Consider the following 20,358-nt stretch of genomic DNA (forward strand, 5'->3'; position numbering starts at 1 on the left):
ATGTCGCCGGGGAAACTGAGAAAACTCAGACATTTGTTTTAGTTCTACTCAGACATGTGCATCGCATGACAGTGTGTGTGAGTATGTTTATGTGTGTGAGAGCGGTCAAATGTATACATGCGTAAACATGTGCGGGGATGTGAGTGTGGTGTGTGTGAGCTACACGTGTGTTTACGCCGTCTGGGTCGATCGGGCTCCGACCGTAGCCTAAACACAGCTCTGTGCTTCTGCCCTTCACATCAGCAGTCGCTAATGCGTTTCAGATTCAGTTTTCACAAACAACTTTATGAAAAGTCACGTTTCGCTTTACAAGAAATCAGAAACTGGTTTGACACGTTTTGATTTACCAGAAAAACCACACAAACTGCCTAAGCCTGGAGAACATCAATCTTGCTGAGGTCTTCTACTTCTCAGATGTTTCTCAGTTTGAAATTGTCATTTTGATTAGCCAATCAGAGATCATTAAATATGTAAACGGCCTCTGATTGGCTAACATCCGCGCAAATGATTTTGAAAGTGCAAAGTTGCTGTATATTGAGTTTTTCATGATATGTAAATATGGAAGGTTGCATGTTAATGAGATGGAAGTGATGTCATAATCACTATGGTTTATTTATTTGCATGTACTGCCATTTTTATTAGCCAATCAGAGATCATTAAATATGTAAATGACCTCTGATTGGCTAACATCGGTGCAAATTATCTTCAAAGTGCATAAAGTTTCTGAAATAGAATTTTTTATCATATGTAAATATGGAAGGCTGCATGTTAATGAGATGTAAGTGATGTCATAATGGTTCACGATGGTTTCTGTATTTAAATGTATTGCCATTTTTATCAGCCAATCAGAGATCATTAAATGAGGTACTTCTCAGATGTTTCTCCTGAGAAAAATTTAGAAAATAAATAAAGTCTTATCAAGAAGATAAGATCTATAAAAGAGCAGGTTCAGCGCATGTTTGACCTTCAATATTCAGTCAAGGTTGTACATGCTTTCTTAAGCTTATTGAAAAGCCAATTCCTGGAGACGTCAAACTCTTGTTATTCTCGAACATGTTTCAGTGGGACAGAGAGATAACACACTCCACGGGTTCTCATTCATCTTCATGAGGGACGGAGGAGACGGGCTGTTTGTTGCGATGTGTGTCTTTGTCAAGGAGTATAAATCAATGTCGGCCCGTGCAAAACTCAGACGTATTAACCACAGCTTACTCACGAGCTGCCAGTCAGGCGAGATACCTCGAAACATTCGTCCCGGGGGAAGAGAAATGACTCCACATGACAACAGCAAAACAAAGACTGACCGAGAGAAGACTGTGTGATTTATAACTGTTCAAGCGTGTTAATATTCATCACTGATGGAGAGATCATCAAGATATGAGGTCTTCACAGGTCTTCACAGAACTATTTATCGGAGATGTGATATATATATATATCTGTCTGTCTATCTATCTATCTATATATGCTATATATAGCATATATATATATATATATATACATACACACACACACACACACAGTGTATATACTGTATATATTAAATAATAATACTAATAACAATATAATATAATATATAATAGTAATAATATTTATTTATAATATATATATATATATATATATATATATATAAAACATAAATCAGTTTTTATATATATATATATATATATATATATACACACACAATATATATATATAATACTACTACTAATAAAATATTATAATATATATGATAGTAATAGAATAGAATTATTTATTATATTTATTTTTTATAATTAATTATTGTTTATATATATATATATATATACACACACACACATATAATTATATTAAATTATAAAAAATAATATATATATATATATATATATATATATATATATATATATATATATTATTTTTTATAAATAAATCAGTTCATAAATTATATAATACTACTAATACTAATATAATATATAATAGTAATAGTATTTAATTATTTATAAACATTAATAAATAGAATATTTGGATAATGTCGTGTTTAAGCATCAACAATTCTTGAGGAGAAAAAAAATAGACAACTGTTTTAGTAGCGGACATGAAGACTAGATCTCAGACTGCAATCTATAGCAGTGTTGAAATCCTTCAGAGACGTGAGATACTGTGTTGCTGTAATATCTTGTGTTTATTGCTCCAGCCAAATGACGCAGCACGTATGATCAGATGTCTGCGTTTATGTGTGTGTGTGTGTGTGTGTGGTTCATTCAGTTCACCCACCTGTTGCCCTCAGGCATGAATCGACCGAATGAAACCACCATCACCGTGTCACGACAAGTTTTCCTCTCGCTCGCTCTAGTTGTGCTTCTTCTGCAGTCTAAACATCACAGCGGCGCTTGACCAAACTGACACACACACACAAAACATCACAGCGGCGCTCAAGTCTGCACACTTTCAGCCATCAAGTTCAGATCTGCACACGTTCATCCATGAGTCTGCATTCACACGTCTTTACAGCTTCACCAAGCTGAACCACAGCACAAATGCACATCATAATTCTTCATTTCATCATAACAGGCAGTTTTTGTCTGTATAAATGCCTATTTACATGTCAAATACACACGCTGTCTAGTCCAGTCTCTTCATCCTTCAATAACAGCTGAAATGTGCCACTCACACTGTTCAGATCAGAGATCGTGTTAAACACACCCTTGAGGGCTGTCGTGTTATTCTGCATAAGGAATGTGTGAAAGTTTAAGAGGCGATTGAGATTCATCACAGGTGCTCGAATGAAGAGCCAGACGGGAAGAGCTGACACACCTAGAAACAGCGCCGTGATTCAATCTAAATACTGTATGTGTCTCGACAACACACACACACACACACACACAATACTGACAGAGACATACTCACAGAGACAGATACACACACACACACACACTCTTACACTCACACACATCTGGTTCGTTATCTTTGTGGGGACTCTCCATAGACGTAATAGTTTTTATACTGTACAAACTGTATATTCTCTCCCCTTACACTAACCCTACCCATCACACACACACACACACACACACACTCACACACTCTCACACACACACACACACACACACACTCACACTCACACACACACACACACACACTCTCACACACACACACTCACACTCACACACACACACTAACCCAACCCCTAAACCTACCCACCACACACACACACACACACACACACACACACACGCACACACTAACCTGACCCCTAAACCTGCCAATCACACACACACACACACACACACACACACACACACACACACACACACACACACACACTAACCCGACCCCTAAATCTGCCCATCACACACTCACACACACTAACCCGAACCCTAAACCTACCCATCACACATACACACACACACACACACACACGCTCACACACACTAACCCGACCCCTAAACCTACCCATCACACACACACACACACACACACTCACACACACTAACCCGACCCCTAAACCTACCCATCACACACAATTTTTCTGCATTAAAACAAACACACACACACACACACACACACACACACACACACACACACCCCCACTGTCTGGGTTTATTTAGACGACTGTACATTATCTGCTGTAACACCATCATCAGATACACGTCTGCTGGGAAACACACTCGAGCTCCAGAACGTCTGTTGATCCAGTTCACAGATTCTCGTCACATTATCTCTGAAAATCCTCAAATCTCACAATCACAGACTGGCTTCCTCGACGGGAACAACAAACCCGAGAGAAGCGCCCTGTCCTAGGTGGACGAGATCAGAACTACATGATACCGTCAGCGAGTCAATGAAACACAGAACGAGAAATAACAGAGCTAATCGAGACTTATCGTTTATGATACGTGAAACATCAGCACTCTCTGCGATTGCTTGCTCAGTAAAATGAGCGGACCAGAACTAACACCAATATAATGCACCGTTTTGGTGACAAACTCAGTCTAAAGCGTCACTAGAAGCCAACAGAAATCTTCTTAAGGGATTGTACCTTATCTTCCAGTCGGATCAGCCGGGCTCCCACCGTATAATATTCCTTATCCACACCTTTCTCTGGAAACACAAGACGAGGAAATAATCCCACAGTTAGAAATCATTCGTTTCTAAGAAAAACCAGTCAAAAGCTCATGTTAACAGTGTTTTATTGAAACACCTTGCTCATATAAAAGGTTTCTTGTAACATAACACACATATCAATTTAAAAGGATCATATTCTACTCTTCATTGCAGTCGTCTCCTCTCATAAATGAGTTTTTCAGCTATTTTACATCCTTTCTCTAGCCCTTACAATCAAACTTTGGCTTTTTTGCTCCTGTGTCTTTAAGACTGTAATATGTAAACGACCTCTGATCTGCATACCTGCATAATTAACTGTGTAAATGATCTTCAAAGTGGATAAAGCTGCTGTATATTGAGTTTTTCATGATATGTAAATATGGAAGGTTGCATGTTAATGAGATGGAAGTGATGTCATAATCACAATGGTTTCTAAATTTGCATGTATTGCCATTTTTATTAGCCAATCAGAGATCAGTAAACATGTTAATGACCTCTGATTGGCTAACATCTGCGCAAATGATCTTCAAAGTGGATAAAGTTGCTGTATATTGAATTACTTTATTATATGCAAATATATGATTGGATGTTAATAAGACGGGCGTGATGTCATAATCACGATGGTTTCTGTATTTAAAAAACAAATTGCAATAAATTGTCTGGGTTTACATGGTAGGCTACATTAACCTCTATAATAGATCATGTGAGCCCTTCGATATGATTTTTTCATGCATTTTGAATCTGTATTTGATGTGGGACCGTTTAAAACAGTCAGTTTTCCTTTACCTGGAAGGAACATTCCCGGTTTCCCCAACGTGTGATCCAACCTGCGAGAGGAAAGACGTCAGGAACCTGTGAAACGCACTGGGATTGTGTGGTCTGCGAGCGTGAGGTCACGTGTCTCACCTTCTCTGCAGCTCTTTGATACGAACCATCATGTTCAGGTGTCCCTGTGAATACTGCTCGATCACGTCCCGCACGTCGTACGGTTTCCTCGCTTGCTGCGGGACACAGGCGGCATCCATCAAAGCCATTGTCATCACAGGACACCATTTTTTGAGCCCCCTGGGCCTTGAACTTCCACGCTTTGTTATTATAGCTCAGTTTAACTCAAGAACAACAACAGCAAAGGTATGCAAAAGGTCTGAAGCATTGTGAATATTTCAATTCATTTCGGTTTAGATCATAAATCGGGTGGTTCTTTTAGTTAGTTAATCTTCAGACCATCAAACATTGCGCTTCATCCAAAAATCACAAATTTCCGTGTAAATTGTTCGCAAAAATATTTTTTTTATAAATTTGGTGACAAACAGAAATTCATTATTGAATGAGGCTCACTGAATGAGAATATGAAAACTAAAGTCATTTTCTATGTAATTTAATTCATTTTATTCCTATTTTAGTGTCTATTTATAGTTTCAATTTAGCTTTCGTGTCATTAATTAAAATATTTAAGGATTTTTTATTATGAAAACTAGTAATTTTTTCTATTTTAATTGAATTTTTATTCATATTTTAGTGCATTTTTCATTTTCAATTCAGTTTTTGTGTCACTTAAATTAATTAAAATATTTTTAAGTCTGTTTTATTATGAAAACTAGTAATTTTCTCTATTTTAATTGAATTTTTATTCATATTTTAGTGCATATTTTCATTTTCAATTCAGTTTTTGTGTCACTTAAATTAATTAAAATATTTTCAAGTCTGTTTTATTATGAAAACTAGTAATTTTCTCTATTTTAATTGAAATTTTATTCATATTTTAGTGCATATTTTCATTTTCAATTCAGTTTTTATGCCACTTAAATTAATCAAAATATTTTTAAGTGTGATTATTATGAAAACTAGTAATTTTCTATAATTAAATTGCATTTTTATTCATATTTTAGTGCATATTTATTGTTTCAATTTATTTTTTGGCGTCATTTAAATTAATTAAAATATTTTTAAGTGTGTTTTTCAAATGAAAACTAAAGTTGATTTCTCTATAATTTAACATAAATTGGCGCATATTTCTTTCATTCATATTCCTTTGAAATTCAGTTTGAAATTTCACAAAATAACTATCTCTGGGGCGAGGAACCGTCGCTTGATCATGATTCTGACATACAAAATAAAAGTACCTGAAATTTCCGTCGAGCCACGAAGTACTGCATCCGTCTGATGACCTTGATGGCGGATCTGTGCGCGTGGGAAAGTCTGCAGAGAACAAAATAAACAAACACACACACGGCGTCAGAAAACACTGAGCAGGCCCGCTGTAAATGTGTGTGTGTGCGTATGTGGCAGTAAACCTGGCGACAACACACACACACAGATACTCTCTAAGGGAGGGCACTTGGGTTTTTTGGCCGAAACACCCTGTTATTTCCAGCGTAACGCTGCCTTGCCAAAGTTTCTACCCAGAAATACACACACACACACACACACACACACACACACACACAGCAGTCATGTCAGGCCGCGTCCACTGTAAACAGGGCCTAGTGGAAAAACAGCTCATTTCTGCCACTCAAGACTAGATTAAAAACTTGACCGTGTGCAGACAAGCATCTCAAAGGCAGCTTTGGAGTCTGAGAATCTCAGATGAAGAGCTCGTCTGGGCTGTTATCAGTGAACTTTGACATCAGAGTCCTGGTCAATCCACAACACAGTCTAATGAGAGAGTCTTAAAGAAACAGTGCATCAGTAAATAGAAACTCGGATATACTCCTGTGACTTCTGTTCTTCATAACATTCTGCTAAACATCTCATTTTGCATTTTTAACAGAAGAAAGAACGTCATACGGGTTTGGAATGACATGAGGGTGGAGTGAATGATGGGAGAATTTATTTTTGGAGGAATGATGCTGACTGTTGAGTGTGTGTGTGTGTGTGTGTGTTAAGTGGGGTGATCGGTGTGCGTTGGCCACTTAAATTGCTTTACAACATTCCACAACACACACTTCAGACAGTGGGAGAAGAGAATGGACTACAGTACAAACAATCACGGCGCTTTAGAGAGGATAAATGTTCGAGAGGGTGTCACTTCCTCCTGATAACAACCAAACAAAAACATGCGTCACAAATACGTCATGATGCGTCATTCAAAACCCATTTATATATATGGGTTTTTAATGACATATTTGACGCCATGACGTATTTTTGACGCATGTTTTTTTTTTATTGTATTAGAAGGAAGTACATATATGTACACACACACACATACATATATATATATATATATATCTTTTTATTTTTTGTGTGTGTAAGAATGTGTGTATTAGGGATGCACGATATATCAGCCACCATATCGGTATCGGCCCATATATGTACATTTTTAATGTTATTGTTATCGACCCGATAAGAAAACTTGTCCGTTGTATTAAAGCTGATAAATAATGTATTATATCCTTCAGCTGAGACACTTCAGATGCGCACTGATCAACATGATGGTTTTGAATTGCTTGAAATATGATTGAAATCACTTCAAAAAAGGAAAACACAGTTCAGTGCAACATGTGCAGCGCAAGTCTGTCATATAAGCTACATAACATTATAATGAGAACATCATAATTGTGTGTTTGGGTCGTGGCTTTTAATGGTGAGACTTTTGTTTTTGTAATCAGGCTCTCAAAAATGATATTAACATTTAGATTTAGATTAATCGGCCAATATATCGGTTATCGGCTTTCCAAATAAAAAGAATTATCGATATCGATCAAAATTTCATATCGGTGCATCCCTAGTGTATATGCATTATGCACATATATATATATATATATATATATATATATATATATATATATATACATATATACATATATACATATATACATACATACATATGCATAATATAAAACTTTAAAATATCATATATACGCTATATATACATATTTAGCTATATCTGTCTACCTATATATATATATATATATATATAACAGGAATGCTGGAATAATATAAATATTATAAAACTTAAAGAATTCATATATATAAATACATGTATGTTGTGTGTGTGTGTGTATATATATATATCAGACACACACACTCTCTGTCACTAAAGCCGTTCCCTGAGTGTCCAACAAAAGAGGACGACGTGTTGATTCCTCTCAGCTTGAGTCTGTCGTGATAAAGCTCTCTGCGCTGTCACTGATCTACAAAACATGAATCACTTCCTTCTGTGGCCTCGGTCGCTGCGTCCCTGTCCCGCACAAACACACACCTCGTCTTCATTACAGGACAAAAGCTCCCTGCAGTCCCAGCGCTGACACACACACACACCGCAAAACACACAGATCAAAGCGTCTGTCCTGTCCTCTCGCAGGAAATGCATGCGAACAATACGAAAACATCCAGAGCAGGACGATGCATGCATGTCTGTGTGTGTGTGTGTGTGCGTGTGTGTGTACATGTTTTTCTATTCCGGTGACTTAAACCAGAATGCACACACACTCATGGGGACTCGTGTCACTGTGGACCTAAACTGAGGAAACAAGCGTATAAATCATGCAGAATGAGGTTTTTTTTTAAAATGTAGTGTGTGATGGGTAGGTTTAGGGGAGGGTTAGTGAGTGTGTGTGTGTGTGAGTGTGTGATGGGTAGGTTTAGGGGAGGGTTAGTGTGTGTGAGTGTGTGTGTGTGTGTGTGTGTGTGTGTGTGTGTGTGTGTGTGTGTGTGTGATGGGTGGATTTAGGGGTAGGGTTAGTGTGTGTGTGTGTGTGTGTGTGTGTGTGTGTGTGTGATGGGTGGATTTAGGGGTAGGGTTAGTGTGTGTGTGTGTGTGTGTGTGTGTGTGTGTGATGGGTGGATTTAGGGGTAGGGTTAGTGTGTGTGTGAGTGTGTGTGTGTGTGTGTGTGTGTTGGGTGGATTTAAGTATAAAAACCATGACGTCTATGGAGAGTCCCCATAAATATAGCAATAGCAAACCAGACGCGTGTGCGTGTGTGTGTGTGTGTGTGTGTGTGTGTGTGTGTGTGTGTGTGTGTGTGTGTCTGTGTGTCTTGGTGTGTGAAAGCCTGTGTGTGAAGATCCCAACATGATTGGGAAAGAAAACACATGCCCTCAGAACATGAAACACATCAGGAAACTGTTTAATCAGGAAACTGCCTCCTCACATTATAGCAGCTCATGGACACATGCAGGAAAACACACACACACACACGCCTCGCTGCAGCGCAGCAACACGCCTGACACATGTTCACTCCGTTCTACACATGCAAAACATTTAACAAGATCACTGAACAACCCAACTAACGGCACTTTAGGCAAGCATCACAATAGTGTTCATTCGTTCTTTTACAAGCTCTACAAACCTTTTCACCAATTAACCACCAGAACATTTCTGCTACAACTGCTTAATTCGGATTAAATTAGCATTGCATGGGTTCAGTTCCCACAATGTAAAAAAAAAAAATAGCTGCCTAAAATTTTTAAGTACAATCAACTTGGATGTTTAAGTCATTTCAACTTAAATGACATTAAACTGACTTAAAAACATGAGTTGAGTCTTGTATAACTTATAAAACAGTAGAAAACAGCTTAACTTATTTTGACAAGTTAAAGCAATGTAAAAACATATGTTGTCATAACTTATTGATCATATAAATGCGTGAACTGATAAAAATGATAATGTAACGCAAGTTGCTTTGGCAAAATGCATCTGACAAATGCATAAACGCAAATTCGGAAAGATTCACGTTTAAACAATGTTGCAAATCAATTTGTAAAAAAAAGAACTACATGAATATTCAGCCTATGAAACATTTTACAGCAAAGACGTATATTCATTATATATTTTTTTCATGATTCATGAATTTCTATTGTTCTCTAATGTAGAAATGTTACAGAAACTAATCCCATTCTGCACTTTTATAATTGCCAACATTTTACCCACACTATATATAACATAATATAATTTGCATAATTGTATGCATCATTTTTTTTGCATAAAATCTGTATTTTGCTTCTTTTTTTTACCAAAAAACTGTTTATTGTTTAATGTTTTATCCCCGCCCACAGTAAAATACCACTGGTCCATAATGCTGCATATTAAAACTCAAGTAAGTTCTGATTGGCTGTGATTGTCTTAGTATTTTGCTCTCTATGAGGACAGAAACATTGATTTACAGGAGGTTGCGTTGGACCGACAGCTTTTGGAGACGCCAGTCCGCTTCAGATTGACACACGCTAGCTTCATTCCCACATACACTCAAAGAAAATTTATGTAGGATTTACAATTATCCTTGTAAATTTTACAAATGATCTCAAAGAAACAGCGAGTAACGCACTGAATTACACATGAATTTTTGAAGTAGACAGAGTGACTTCAAAAACTTCAAAAAATCTGTATTAAACGTTTTTCAACAGTTTTGATCTCATAATTCAAATAAGATAAGTAAAATAGCTAGATTATTTTGAAATTAAACAAGCTACTGAAATAAAATAGCAAACTACAATGGTTCAACTTTAAGTCGGCATGAAACAGAAGTTGTGATCGACTCTTCTTCCCTATTGGGACGTATATCCGAGTGAAACTGCTTCTCAAACAAGAACAAATGTAAGGCGGGGCTTGATTATATATGTGGAGAATTGATTGGATGGTTGTGGTTTGCTATTGGTGGATCTCATGTGAGTGACAGGTTGCCCCGCCCTCATCATCAGAGAAGAGATGAGCTGAAAGAGCGAGGGAGAGTTATTCTGATTCAAGATTACGAGGCTTGTATGGATAAAAAAAAAAAAAAAAAGTGTGCACATATAAATCATTTATAATAAAAACTGCAATATCCCATTAAAAAGAGCATTCATTTCGATTGCATGGTGCCTTCAAGGGGACAGAAGTATTTTGCTCTCAATGAGAACAGTAAAACAACACCTTGTGATGATGCATTGATGCATATTAAATCATATCTGGTGGTGTACGCTATAGAGATGATAAAGCTAAAGAATCGTGGCTCCAGTAGCGCCATTAGCTGTGAGCTGGACGCGTGCAGAGCCGCTTGGCTGCGTTTCGTGAGGAGAAACTGCTGACTGAGACTGTGTGCCAGAAGCCAAACGATGGTGTGTGCCAGAGTTTTGTCTCTCTTTTCCTTTTTTTCCCTCCTTTCCTGCCGTAACCCCGAGTGTATCTCTCTTCCTGCTCTCTCTCTCTCTCTCTCATTCGCCCTGCTCGTTTCTGCGCGTGTTGGACTGAAAGCTGCTAGCCCGCTTCAGACTCGGCTGTGATACAGAAAGGAAAAACTGCGTTGATCCTAAAATTCACAAACACGCAGGAAGATACTTATTATTTAAAGAGGTTAAACTAGTCAAAGCTACTCTTTTGAGTGTATTTAGCTACACTACACAAGCTACAAACAATAAAAAAAACTGCTAATGCTACGTTCTTAGTGACAATTTTAACGACCATCAGGTAATACAGTGATTATAGTGATAAACATCAGATTTTAACTCCAAATACCAAGTCAATGACACTATTATAATAACGACTACAATATTTCTCACTTGAAATGGAAGTGCAAGTTGAATATTAACAAAAAATTGACATTAATTTGCTTCCTTCAATCAACCACCCAACAAACATTTTGATACAAAAGATCTGAAACAATAATAAATGATGACTCATGAACCATCAAAATGAACAGATTCAATAAGAATATATATATATATATATATATATATATATATATATATATATATATATATATAAAATAACATATATATAAAATAATTTGCTAAAGGTTTTGACAAAAAGTTAAGCTGCAGTCTATTAAAAAATGTGTATTTAATTTGAATATATGATTTAAAAAAAACTATATCATTTAAAAAATGATTCAATGACTCGTTTCATTGCTGGATGAATCAGTGTTTTTGAACGAATCTCTTGAGTGAATGATTCAATAACAAATACATTTTTAACAGTCACGTGTCGCCACCTACTGGCGTAACGATGTAATCAATGCTATTATTTTGAAGCGCCAAGTTACTTTCAAAAGGTGAGTAAATGATGACAGAATTTTAATTTTTGGGTAAACTATCCCTTTAAGACAGAGGCGAATCGTTGTCATTTAGGAATAAGATCGCAGGAGTTTTTGAATCGAGATCAAAATCCTTCAATGAGTATTAGTGCAGCTCTAACACACACACACACACACACACACACACACACACACACACTTATATACAATAAGAAATGAATACTTTTATTCAGCAACTACATATTACCTATATAAAGACACTTTCAATTACAAAAGATTTCTATTTCAAGTAAATGCTGTTCTTTAAAAAAACTAAATGAAAGAATTCTGAATAACATGTATCATGGTTTCCACAAAAATAGGAAGCAAAACTGTATATATAGTTTTAGTTAGTGACTCCACAGGAACGTGCATACATTCACAAGCTTTATTCGCTTAACTTGTTTGAATCGAGTCTCCAGAAAGGAGATAAAAGCAGAAAAGATGTTCCTGGACCATTAATGAATTAGAACCGGTGATTTCTAGTCAAGTGTCTTTTTTTATCTCACAGGAAGAGGAAGTGGCCGTAGCCCCTCTGAGGCATGAATAATCACGCAATCAGCAACAAAGCTTTGCAAAGAGCCTAAAATACAGGGTGTGTTTGACAGCCGTTGGGGTTTATACCCGACAGCAATTACCACATTACACACACAGTAACAGAAGCCAAATTATGCAATAACATGCAATCTATCCGGCTGATAGTACACCATAGTCAACATAAACAATGATGATAAACGTGGTATGTGTCACGTCAAGCTCATATGACAGTCAATTATAAAGAACGAAACGTTGGCCCAGTTCACACAGATGGAGAAAAAAGGAAGAAGGTGAGAAAAGGTTTGGATAAAGTTACTCCTGGAGTACAAAGACAACTTTCTGATACTTAAAATGAACTAAAATGAAGATTAAAGGCTTCGTTCACCTCATTTAGCCACGTCATGTCATTCCAAACCTGTTTCTTTTGAGAAACAGTACAGGAGATGTTTAGCACAATGTTCCCGCTGCTCTTTTCAGACAGCGTACGGTGAGCAGGGACGCTTATGGTCAAAAAAAGCATCATAAAAGTGTAATAAAAATAGTCCCGTGCGATTTGTCCTCTGAAATCATGTGATTTGTGTGAGGAAAAAAACTAAATTAGCACTCAAATCCAATATAATTTGGTCTGTCCTTCACACAAAGATATTATACGGCTTCAGAAAAAAAACACATTTTGTACAATAATTATATGATTTTATTATTATTCAAATAATATTATTTATTAATCTTCAATGGAGTAGTGAGTTAATGCTAATAAATGTTTTTATAACCTATATAAAACCAAAATTCATAATAATTAGTAAAGTTAATGTATTTAATAAATAGATTTTATTAAATGATATTAAATTAAATCCAATAAAAAAATGTATCTAAATAATTATGTTTATAAATATATAAAATAAAATATGAAATATATATAAATATATAATTGTTATAATTATAATTATATATATATATATATATATATATATGATTAATTGCGAATAATCAGATCTAATAAAAGTTTGTTTATATAATATATATATATATATATATATATAAATGTTTTTAAATGAAATCAATAAAAAAAAATCTATATATATAAATATATAATTGTTATAATATAATAAATATAAATATCCATTAATTGCGAATAATCACATCTAACATAAAAGATTGTCTTTAATATATTTGTGTATATACATAAACATTAATTTTTTGGGTGAACTATCCCTTTAAATTGTCTTCTGATTCATATTCAAGAGTTAGTAATAGCGTACGAGGGATGGGACGGGACGGGACGAGACCCAGGTGATCTCGGGTTATCTGTCTGATTCGGCCCCGCTGTGGCACCTCGACCCCGAGAGGTCAAACCTCTCTCTCCATTCAGACGAGTGTAGGATTATAAAACCAGAAATCTCTCTAAGAAGTTACTCTTTCAGCTTTTGTGCCTGTAAACTAGCCACTGTTTGCAAAGAGGGAGCAAAGACGTAAAAAACGCCCCCTCCTCCTAATTACTTCTTTCTCTTGCGATCGGAGCTTTTGTTCGGAAAAAGACCGGCCCGCTCGATGTGTTCCCTGAGGAGAAACCAACAGTGTGTTTCAAGGACAGGAGGACATGGAATGCAAGACACCTGAGAATAGTGTGTGTGTGTGTGTGTGTGTGTGTGTGTGTGTGGTGCTTGTTACTGGAAGACTGATGTGTTTTCAGTGTGTGTGAGACACAAGGAAAGCCAGAGGAAACAGGGAAAGGGAGGACGGCTCTTGGCAACGAAGAGCAGCGGAGAGAAAAACGAGGCAAGGAAAGAGAAAGAGAAGCAGAAGTGTTGACAGCGAGAGGTTCTCCTCCCTCAGGAGCTGAAGGTGTGAGGAGCTCATACACACACACACACACACACACACACACACACACACACACACACACACACACACACACACACACACACACACACACACACACACTCACTCGCACACACACACACACACACACACACACACTCGCACACACACACTCACTCGCACACACACACACACACACGCACACACACACACACACACACACACACACACACACACACACACACACACACACACACACACACACACACACACACACACACACACACACGCACACACACTCGCACACACACACACACACACACACACTCTCTCGCACACACACTCACTCATTCGCACACACACTCTCTCACACACACTCTCACTCACTCACTCGCACACACAAACACACACACTCTCACACACACACACACACACACACACACACTCACTTGCACGCACACACACACACACCTGAGCGACACCAAGCCTTTCAGGAGGCAGTAAAAACACTGAAATAAGAAAACCATTTAAAATGTGTGTTTTCTATGTGATTATATAGTAAAGTGTAATTTATTCCTGTGATCAAAGATGCATTTCCAGCATCATTACTCCAGTCTTCAGTGTCACATGATCCTTCAGAAATCACTCTAATATGATGATTTGATGCTCAAGAAACATTTATGATTCTAATCAATGTTGAGAACAGTTGTGATGCTCCATATTTTTGTTATGCGATACATTAACAAAATTCCCAAAACTCTAAAAATTCCATTTTTAAATGAAATAAATTCTACATTGAATGTCAGAATTCTAGAATGATGTTTTGAAACATTCTAAAATTAAACTCGGAGTTCGAGACTGGAGTCCCGAGTGTCCGTGTGAGAGTGTGTTGGGATATTTTAAGCTGATCTGAGCCACAGGGTAATATTTCTGCAAACTGAGGTCACTGCGTTTACCAGCCCGCGATGATATAGCGTTCAGTAAGAGCTCATGGTTATTATTCACTTATGTTTTGTTTTTACAGATCGGGTGACTGGGCAGAGAGAGTTCACGGCCGAAAGGAGGGAGGAGGGGGAAAAAAAAAGAGAAAGATGATCTCCATGTTTTTCACGGGCAACAAGAATAAATTTAAGCAAACGACCTCTTTAGGATCCTCCACGACCCCAGCCGGGAGACGCCGGTGTGTGTGTGTGTGTGTGTGTTACGGTCTGAACCCGCGACCTCGCGCTGTATTTAACCAACGGCTGCTTATCTGAGTGTGTGCACATATAAATCCTGCACTTTTCCCATCCCAAAACAGATAAAGGGAGAGCAGCATCTCTTCTCATCCGAGATCTACAGCAGTTCTCTTTAAATAAACTGATATAAGCTCATCTGAGACATATCTGATCATATCTGAGCATGCATGAATATGATGTTTGATGTATGCATTTAGCAGAGGCTTTTATCCAAAGTGACTTGCATCAAAACTGAGGCAGTATATAAAGCAGAATGCAGAAGATGGTATGGAAGTATTACATCACAATGGATGGAGGAGAAGGAGAGCGTGTGTGTGTGTGTGTGTGTGTGTGTGTGTGTGTGTGTGTGTGTGTGTGTGTGTGTGTGAATGAACAAATAATAGGTGAGAAAATGAAGAATTTTCATCAGTCAGAGTAAATGTTCTGTGTGTAAACAAGTTGAAACCAGCAGAGTTTAATAGTCTGTTAACTGTTTAATACTCACAGTCCACTTACTCACAGATGAACACATTTCTGGAAGGATCGAGGAAATCCAAAATCTTGCCAACTTTTAAAATTCTCAGTTTTGGCATTTGAATCGTCATGTTCCAAAAAGTTTTTTTTAGGTCTTAAAGGGGTCATATAATGGCATTTTTATACAAGCTAATATGATTCTTTAGGGTCTAAATGAAAAGTTTGTAATATACATTAATTAAAAATTCTCATTAGTATTGTAAGAAAACACTCATTTTACCTGGTCAAAAACAGCTCTGTTTTCAGCACGCCGTTTAAGTGCATGTGTCTTTAAATGATAATGAGCTTTGCTCACCCCGCCCCTCTGTTCTGTGCGGACACCGTTTGTAATAACACAATAACCATAACGTGTTGTTCATTATAAACGTGGGATTATGAATTATATTGAGAACGTCGTACATAGAAAACATGCCGTAATGTACCCTGAGTGTAAACCTTAGCCGCATTCATCGTGAAGCGTGCAGCAAGCGATATGTAAAGATTAATATAAATATTAATATAAAGGTTAATAAAACGTTACACTCACTTCTTCTTCTGGAGGTGCAGCAGGAACACGAATAGTTGGTACCGATCCTTTTTTCAGGAGCAGCTTCTTAGCAAAACCAGCTTTATACTGACCTTCGTTTGTAAAGCAGTCTGGTGTGTGAAATGATTCACGCAAACATGAAAGCATTGACGCTGATCGTGAACGTCGAAACTCAGCCACTGCGTCTTCAGCGGTTCGGATTTAGGAACGTCAAAATGATGCTGTGTTCCTTATTACACCCAAGAACACCACAATCACTTAGACGGCATTCTGCTCATAGACAGTGCTCCAGCGTATCAACAATGACGCGCGGACTATGATTGACAGCTCGCTCACGAGCGAGGGCGGGTCTGTGTTGAAACGCTGCTGTCAATCAACAATCGTGGGAGGGGCGTCCGACCGCGTGACGTCACAAAATCGAACAGCTTGATTTGAGACGGGAAAACATATAAGAAGATTAAAAAAAACACTGGATGGATTTTTATCATTTTATGATGGTTGTGTACAGGCACTGCCAACACACATTTCAGTACAATCAACCTGTAAAAGTGCATGTACCATTATATGACCCCTTTAAGTCTTGTTTTTTATCGACATTTAGAGAGAAAAAAAATAAATATATATTAGAAAAGAAAAAAAAAAAATCGTAAAAGTTTTGCGCAAATCTGTAATGGAAACACGGTTACTGTTGCTGCAGATTTGTCACTGCACATCCATGATGTGAATCTCCCGTTCCAGAACATCCCTGAGATTGAGATCTGGAGACTGTGGAGGCCGTTTGAGTTTAGTGAACTCATCATGTTCAAGAAACCAGTGTGAGATGATTTGAGCTTTGTGACGTGTGTGTGTGTGTGTGTGTGTGTTGATGAAGATGAGACACTGTGGTCATAAAGGGAAGAAGATAGTCAGAAACAATCCTCAGGTAGACTGTGGAGTTTAAATGATGCTCAGTTGGTACTAAAGGCCCAAAGTGTGCCAAGAAAATACCATTATAGCACCAGCCTGAACAATGTTTCCCAATCTTCTACTGTCCAAACCAGTAGATCAGCAGTTTCTGAAATCCTCAGACCAGCCCGTCTGACACCAACAACCATGACATGTTCAAACTCACTCAAATCACCTTTCTTTCCCGCTCTGATGCTCAGTTTGAACTTCAGCAGATCGTCGAATTTGAGAAATTAGCTTTCAAAATCTGAAATTCTCCGTCCTGTTTAATTAAATTCCCTTTGTTTGATCTAAATTTAAAAGTGCTATTCTCAATTCAATTCAAAAACCCTGGAGTAAACGTGAAGTCTCTCTCTCGACACGTGTGCTGATTTAATGAAGTGTCCTTCAGCGCAACACACACACACACACCAGCTGAGCAGTTGTGCTTAAGCAGGGAAGTATCACACACACACACACACACACACACACACACACACACACACACACACACACACATCAGCTGAGCGGTTGTGCTTAAGCAGGGAAGTATCACACACACACACACACACACACACATCAGCTGAGCGGTTGTGCTTAAGCAGGGAAGTATCACACACACACACACACACACACACACATCAGCTGAGCTAATGTGCTTAAGCAGGGAAGTATCACACACACATCAGCAGAGCGGTTGTGCTTAAGCAGGGAAGTATCACATACACATCAGCAGAGTGGTTGTGCTTAAGCAGGGAAGTATCACACACACACACACACACACACACACACACATCAGCTGAGCGGTTGTGCTTAAGCAGGGAAGTATCACACACACATCAGCTGAGCGGTTGTGCTTAAGCAGGGAAGTATCACACACACATCAGCTGAGCGGTTGTGCTTAAGCAGGGAAGTATCACACACACACGTGTGTACAGACACAAGCACATTGACAACGGCTCCTTTACTGTAAATGTGCCAAAAACTGAAAGCTGAATGTGTTTTACAACATTCTAATTATAATGAGATGCAACATTATAATGAGATGCAACATTCTAATTATAATGAGATGCAACATTATAATGAGATGCAACATTATAATGAGATGCAACATTCTAATTATAATGAGATGCAACATTCTAATTATAATTAGATGCAACATTCTAATTATAATTAGATGCAACATTCTAATTATAATTAGATGCAACATTCTAATTATAATTAGATGCAACATTCTAATTATAATTAAATGCAACATTATAATGAGATGCAACATTATAATTATAATGAGATGCATAAAGGGATGGAGATGGTCAGAAACAATGGAGTAAACATCTCATTCTAATGAGATGCAACATTCTAATGAGATGCAACCAGGGTTCTACAATGAAACTGCTCAAAGTGTTCTTAAGTAAAGTGTGTTGTCAGAGTTCTGAAACGGAATTCATGGATCTAGACTGTAATTCAGAGATCTAAATGTTCTAGAATGGAGTTCTGGTATTCATTTCTCATTTTACTTCATAATCTGACATATTGCTGAGCGAAACAGGATATTCAAACATATTCAAGGATAAAAATTTTAAAAAAATTCATGGATACAACTAAAGTTATTTTACTCTTGGTAAACATTATGTATTGTGAGCCAAAAGGGAAAAGGTCAGAGAGAGTAAGATTTCTACATTAAACTAGTTAAGCCTTTGTTTATTTATTTACATATTTGTAAGGTACTTTATTTGGATTAATTGTGTTTTGTGGTGTGTGAGATTGTACTGTGTATATGTGAGCCTTTTAACCTAAGACAAATTTCCTTCACTGGTTGATAGATAATAAAGTTTTTTTAATTGAATTTTGAATTTGAATTGAATTGAAGTTATTTATTTAAGTTCTGCAGCATTTTGAATGGTGTGCAAGCGACAACCAGTATCCAGATTCTGAGAGCTACTGTTTGTTACACATTTTTTCAATATAAAGTCACACGCACACACACACACACACACACACACACACACACACACACACACACACACACACACACACACACACACACACACACACACACACACACACACACACACACACACACACACACACACACACACACACACACACAGAGACCTCAGCCAAGATACACTAACATCAATGCAATTTTCCCATAAATGATGACGTGTTTGTTCCTGGAAGTTGCCAGGTGTCGTCGCACTCAGCTAGATCAATTTATAATACTCATTCAGAACAATCCATTCATGAACTGGATTTCACACTGGTTTTTATTTGATCACTGAGTAGAGAGGTGATTTTTTCTGCTCATGCAAACTTTATAAATCACCCCTCGAAGAAAACGCCATGAAACTCATTTTATCTGAAATATTCTGTGAGTGAAACAGGAAATTCTACCAAAAACATGCAGCCAAAAACAGTGACTAAATAGTTATTTACTATTGGTTAACATGAATGAATAACCTGTGTGGCGTATAGGTGACGTCAGCCAAAAAGGAAAAGGTCAAAGGTTAGAAGTCATTCGATTCAGTAATGTGCACTGATGAAACGCTTGCAATAGGACGAGGAACATGAAATAAGGAAGTAAATAAGGTCATGCATACATTTGATGATGCATAAGTTTATAAAAGATCCTTCTAATGTCAACATATGCACTGTGCATGAAAACATATGCTAGAAAATGACATTTTTAACCTTTGTAATCAAAAGTCTATCCACATCTTTGTCTCATTAAAATAA

General features: G+C 37.3%; 1 protein-coding gene across 1 annotated transcript in view; it reads right to left on the bottom strand.

Annotated features, from left to right (window-relative positions):
- The window catches only part of kcnq1.2 (potassium voltage-gated channel, KQT-like subfamily, member 1.2), a gene marked incomplete at its 5' end in the record, with an annotated part of 143,828 nt that overhangs the window by 38,930 nt on the left and 84,540 nt on the right, over positions 1-20,358 (bottom strand). The window contains 4 exons of the mRNA XM_084396787.1: positions 4,013-4,074; positions 4,864-4,904; positions 4,984-5,078; positions 6,201-6,276. Coding sequence (XP_084252913.1) covers positions 4,013-4,074; positions 4,864-4,904; positions 4,984-5,078; positions 6,201-6,276 — 274 coding nt within the window. The remainder of the gene's footprint in view (positions 1-4,012; positions 4,075-4,863; positions 4,905-4,983; positions 5,079-6,200; positions 6,277-20,358) is intronic.

Source organism: Rutilus rutilus (genome assembly GCF_951802725.1).
Source record: "Rutilus rutilus genome assembly, chromosome: 23".
Lineage (NCBI taxonomy): Eukaryota > Metazoa > Chordata > Actinopteri > Cypriniformes > Leuciscidae > Rutilus > Rutilus rutilus.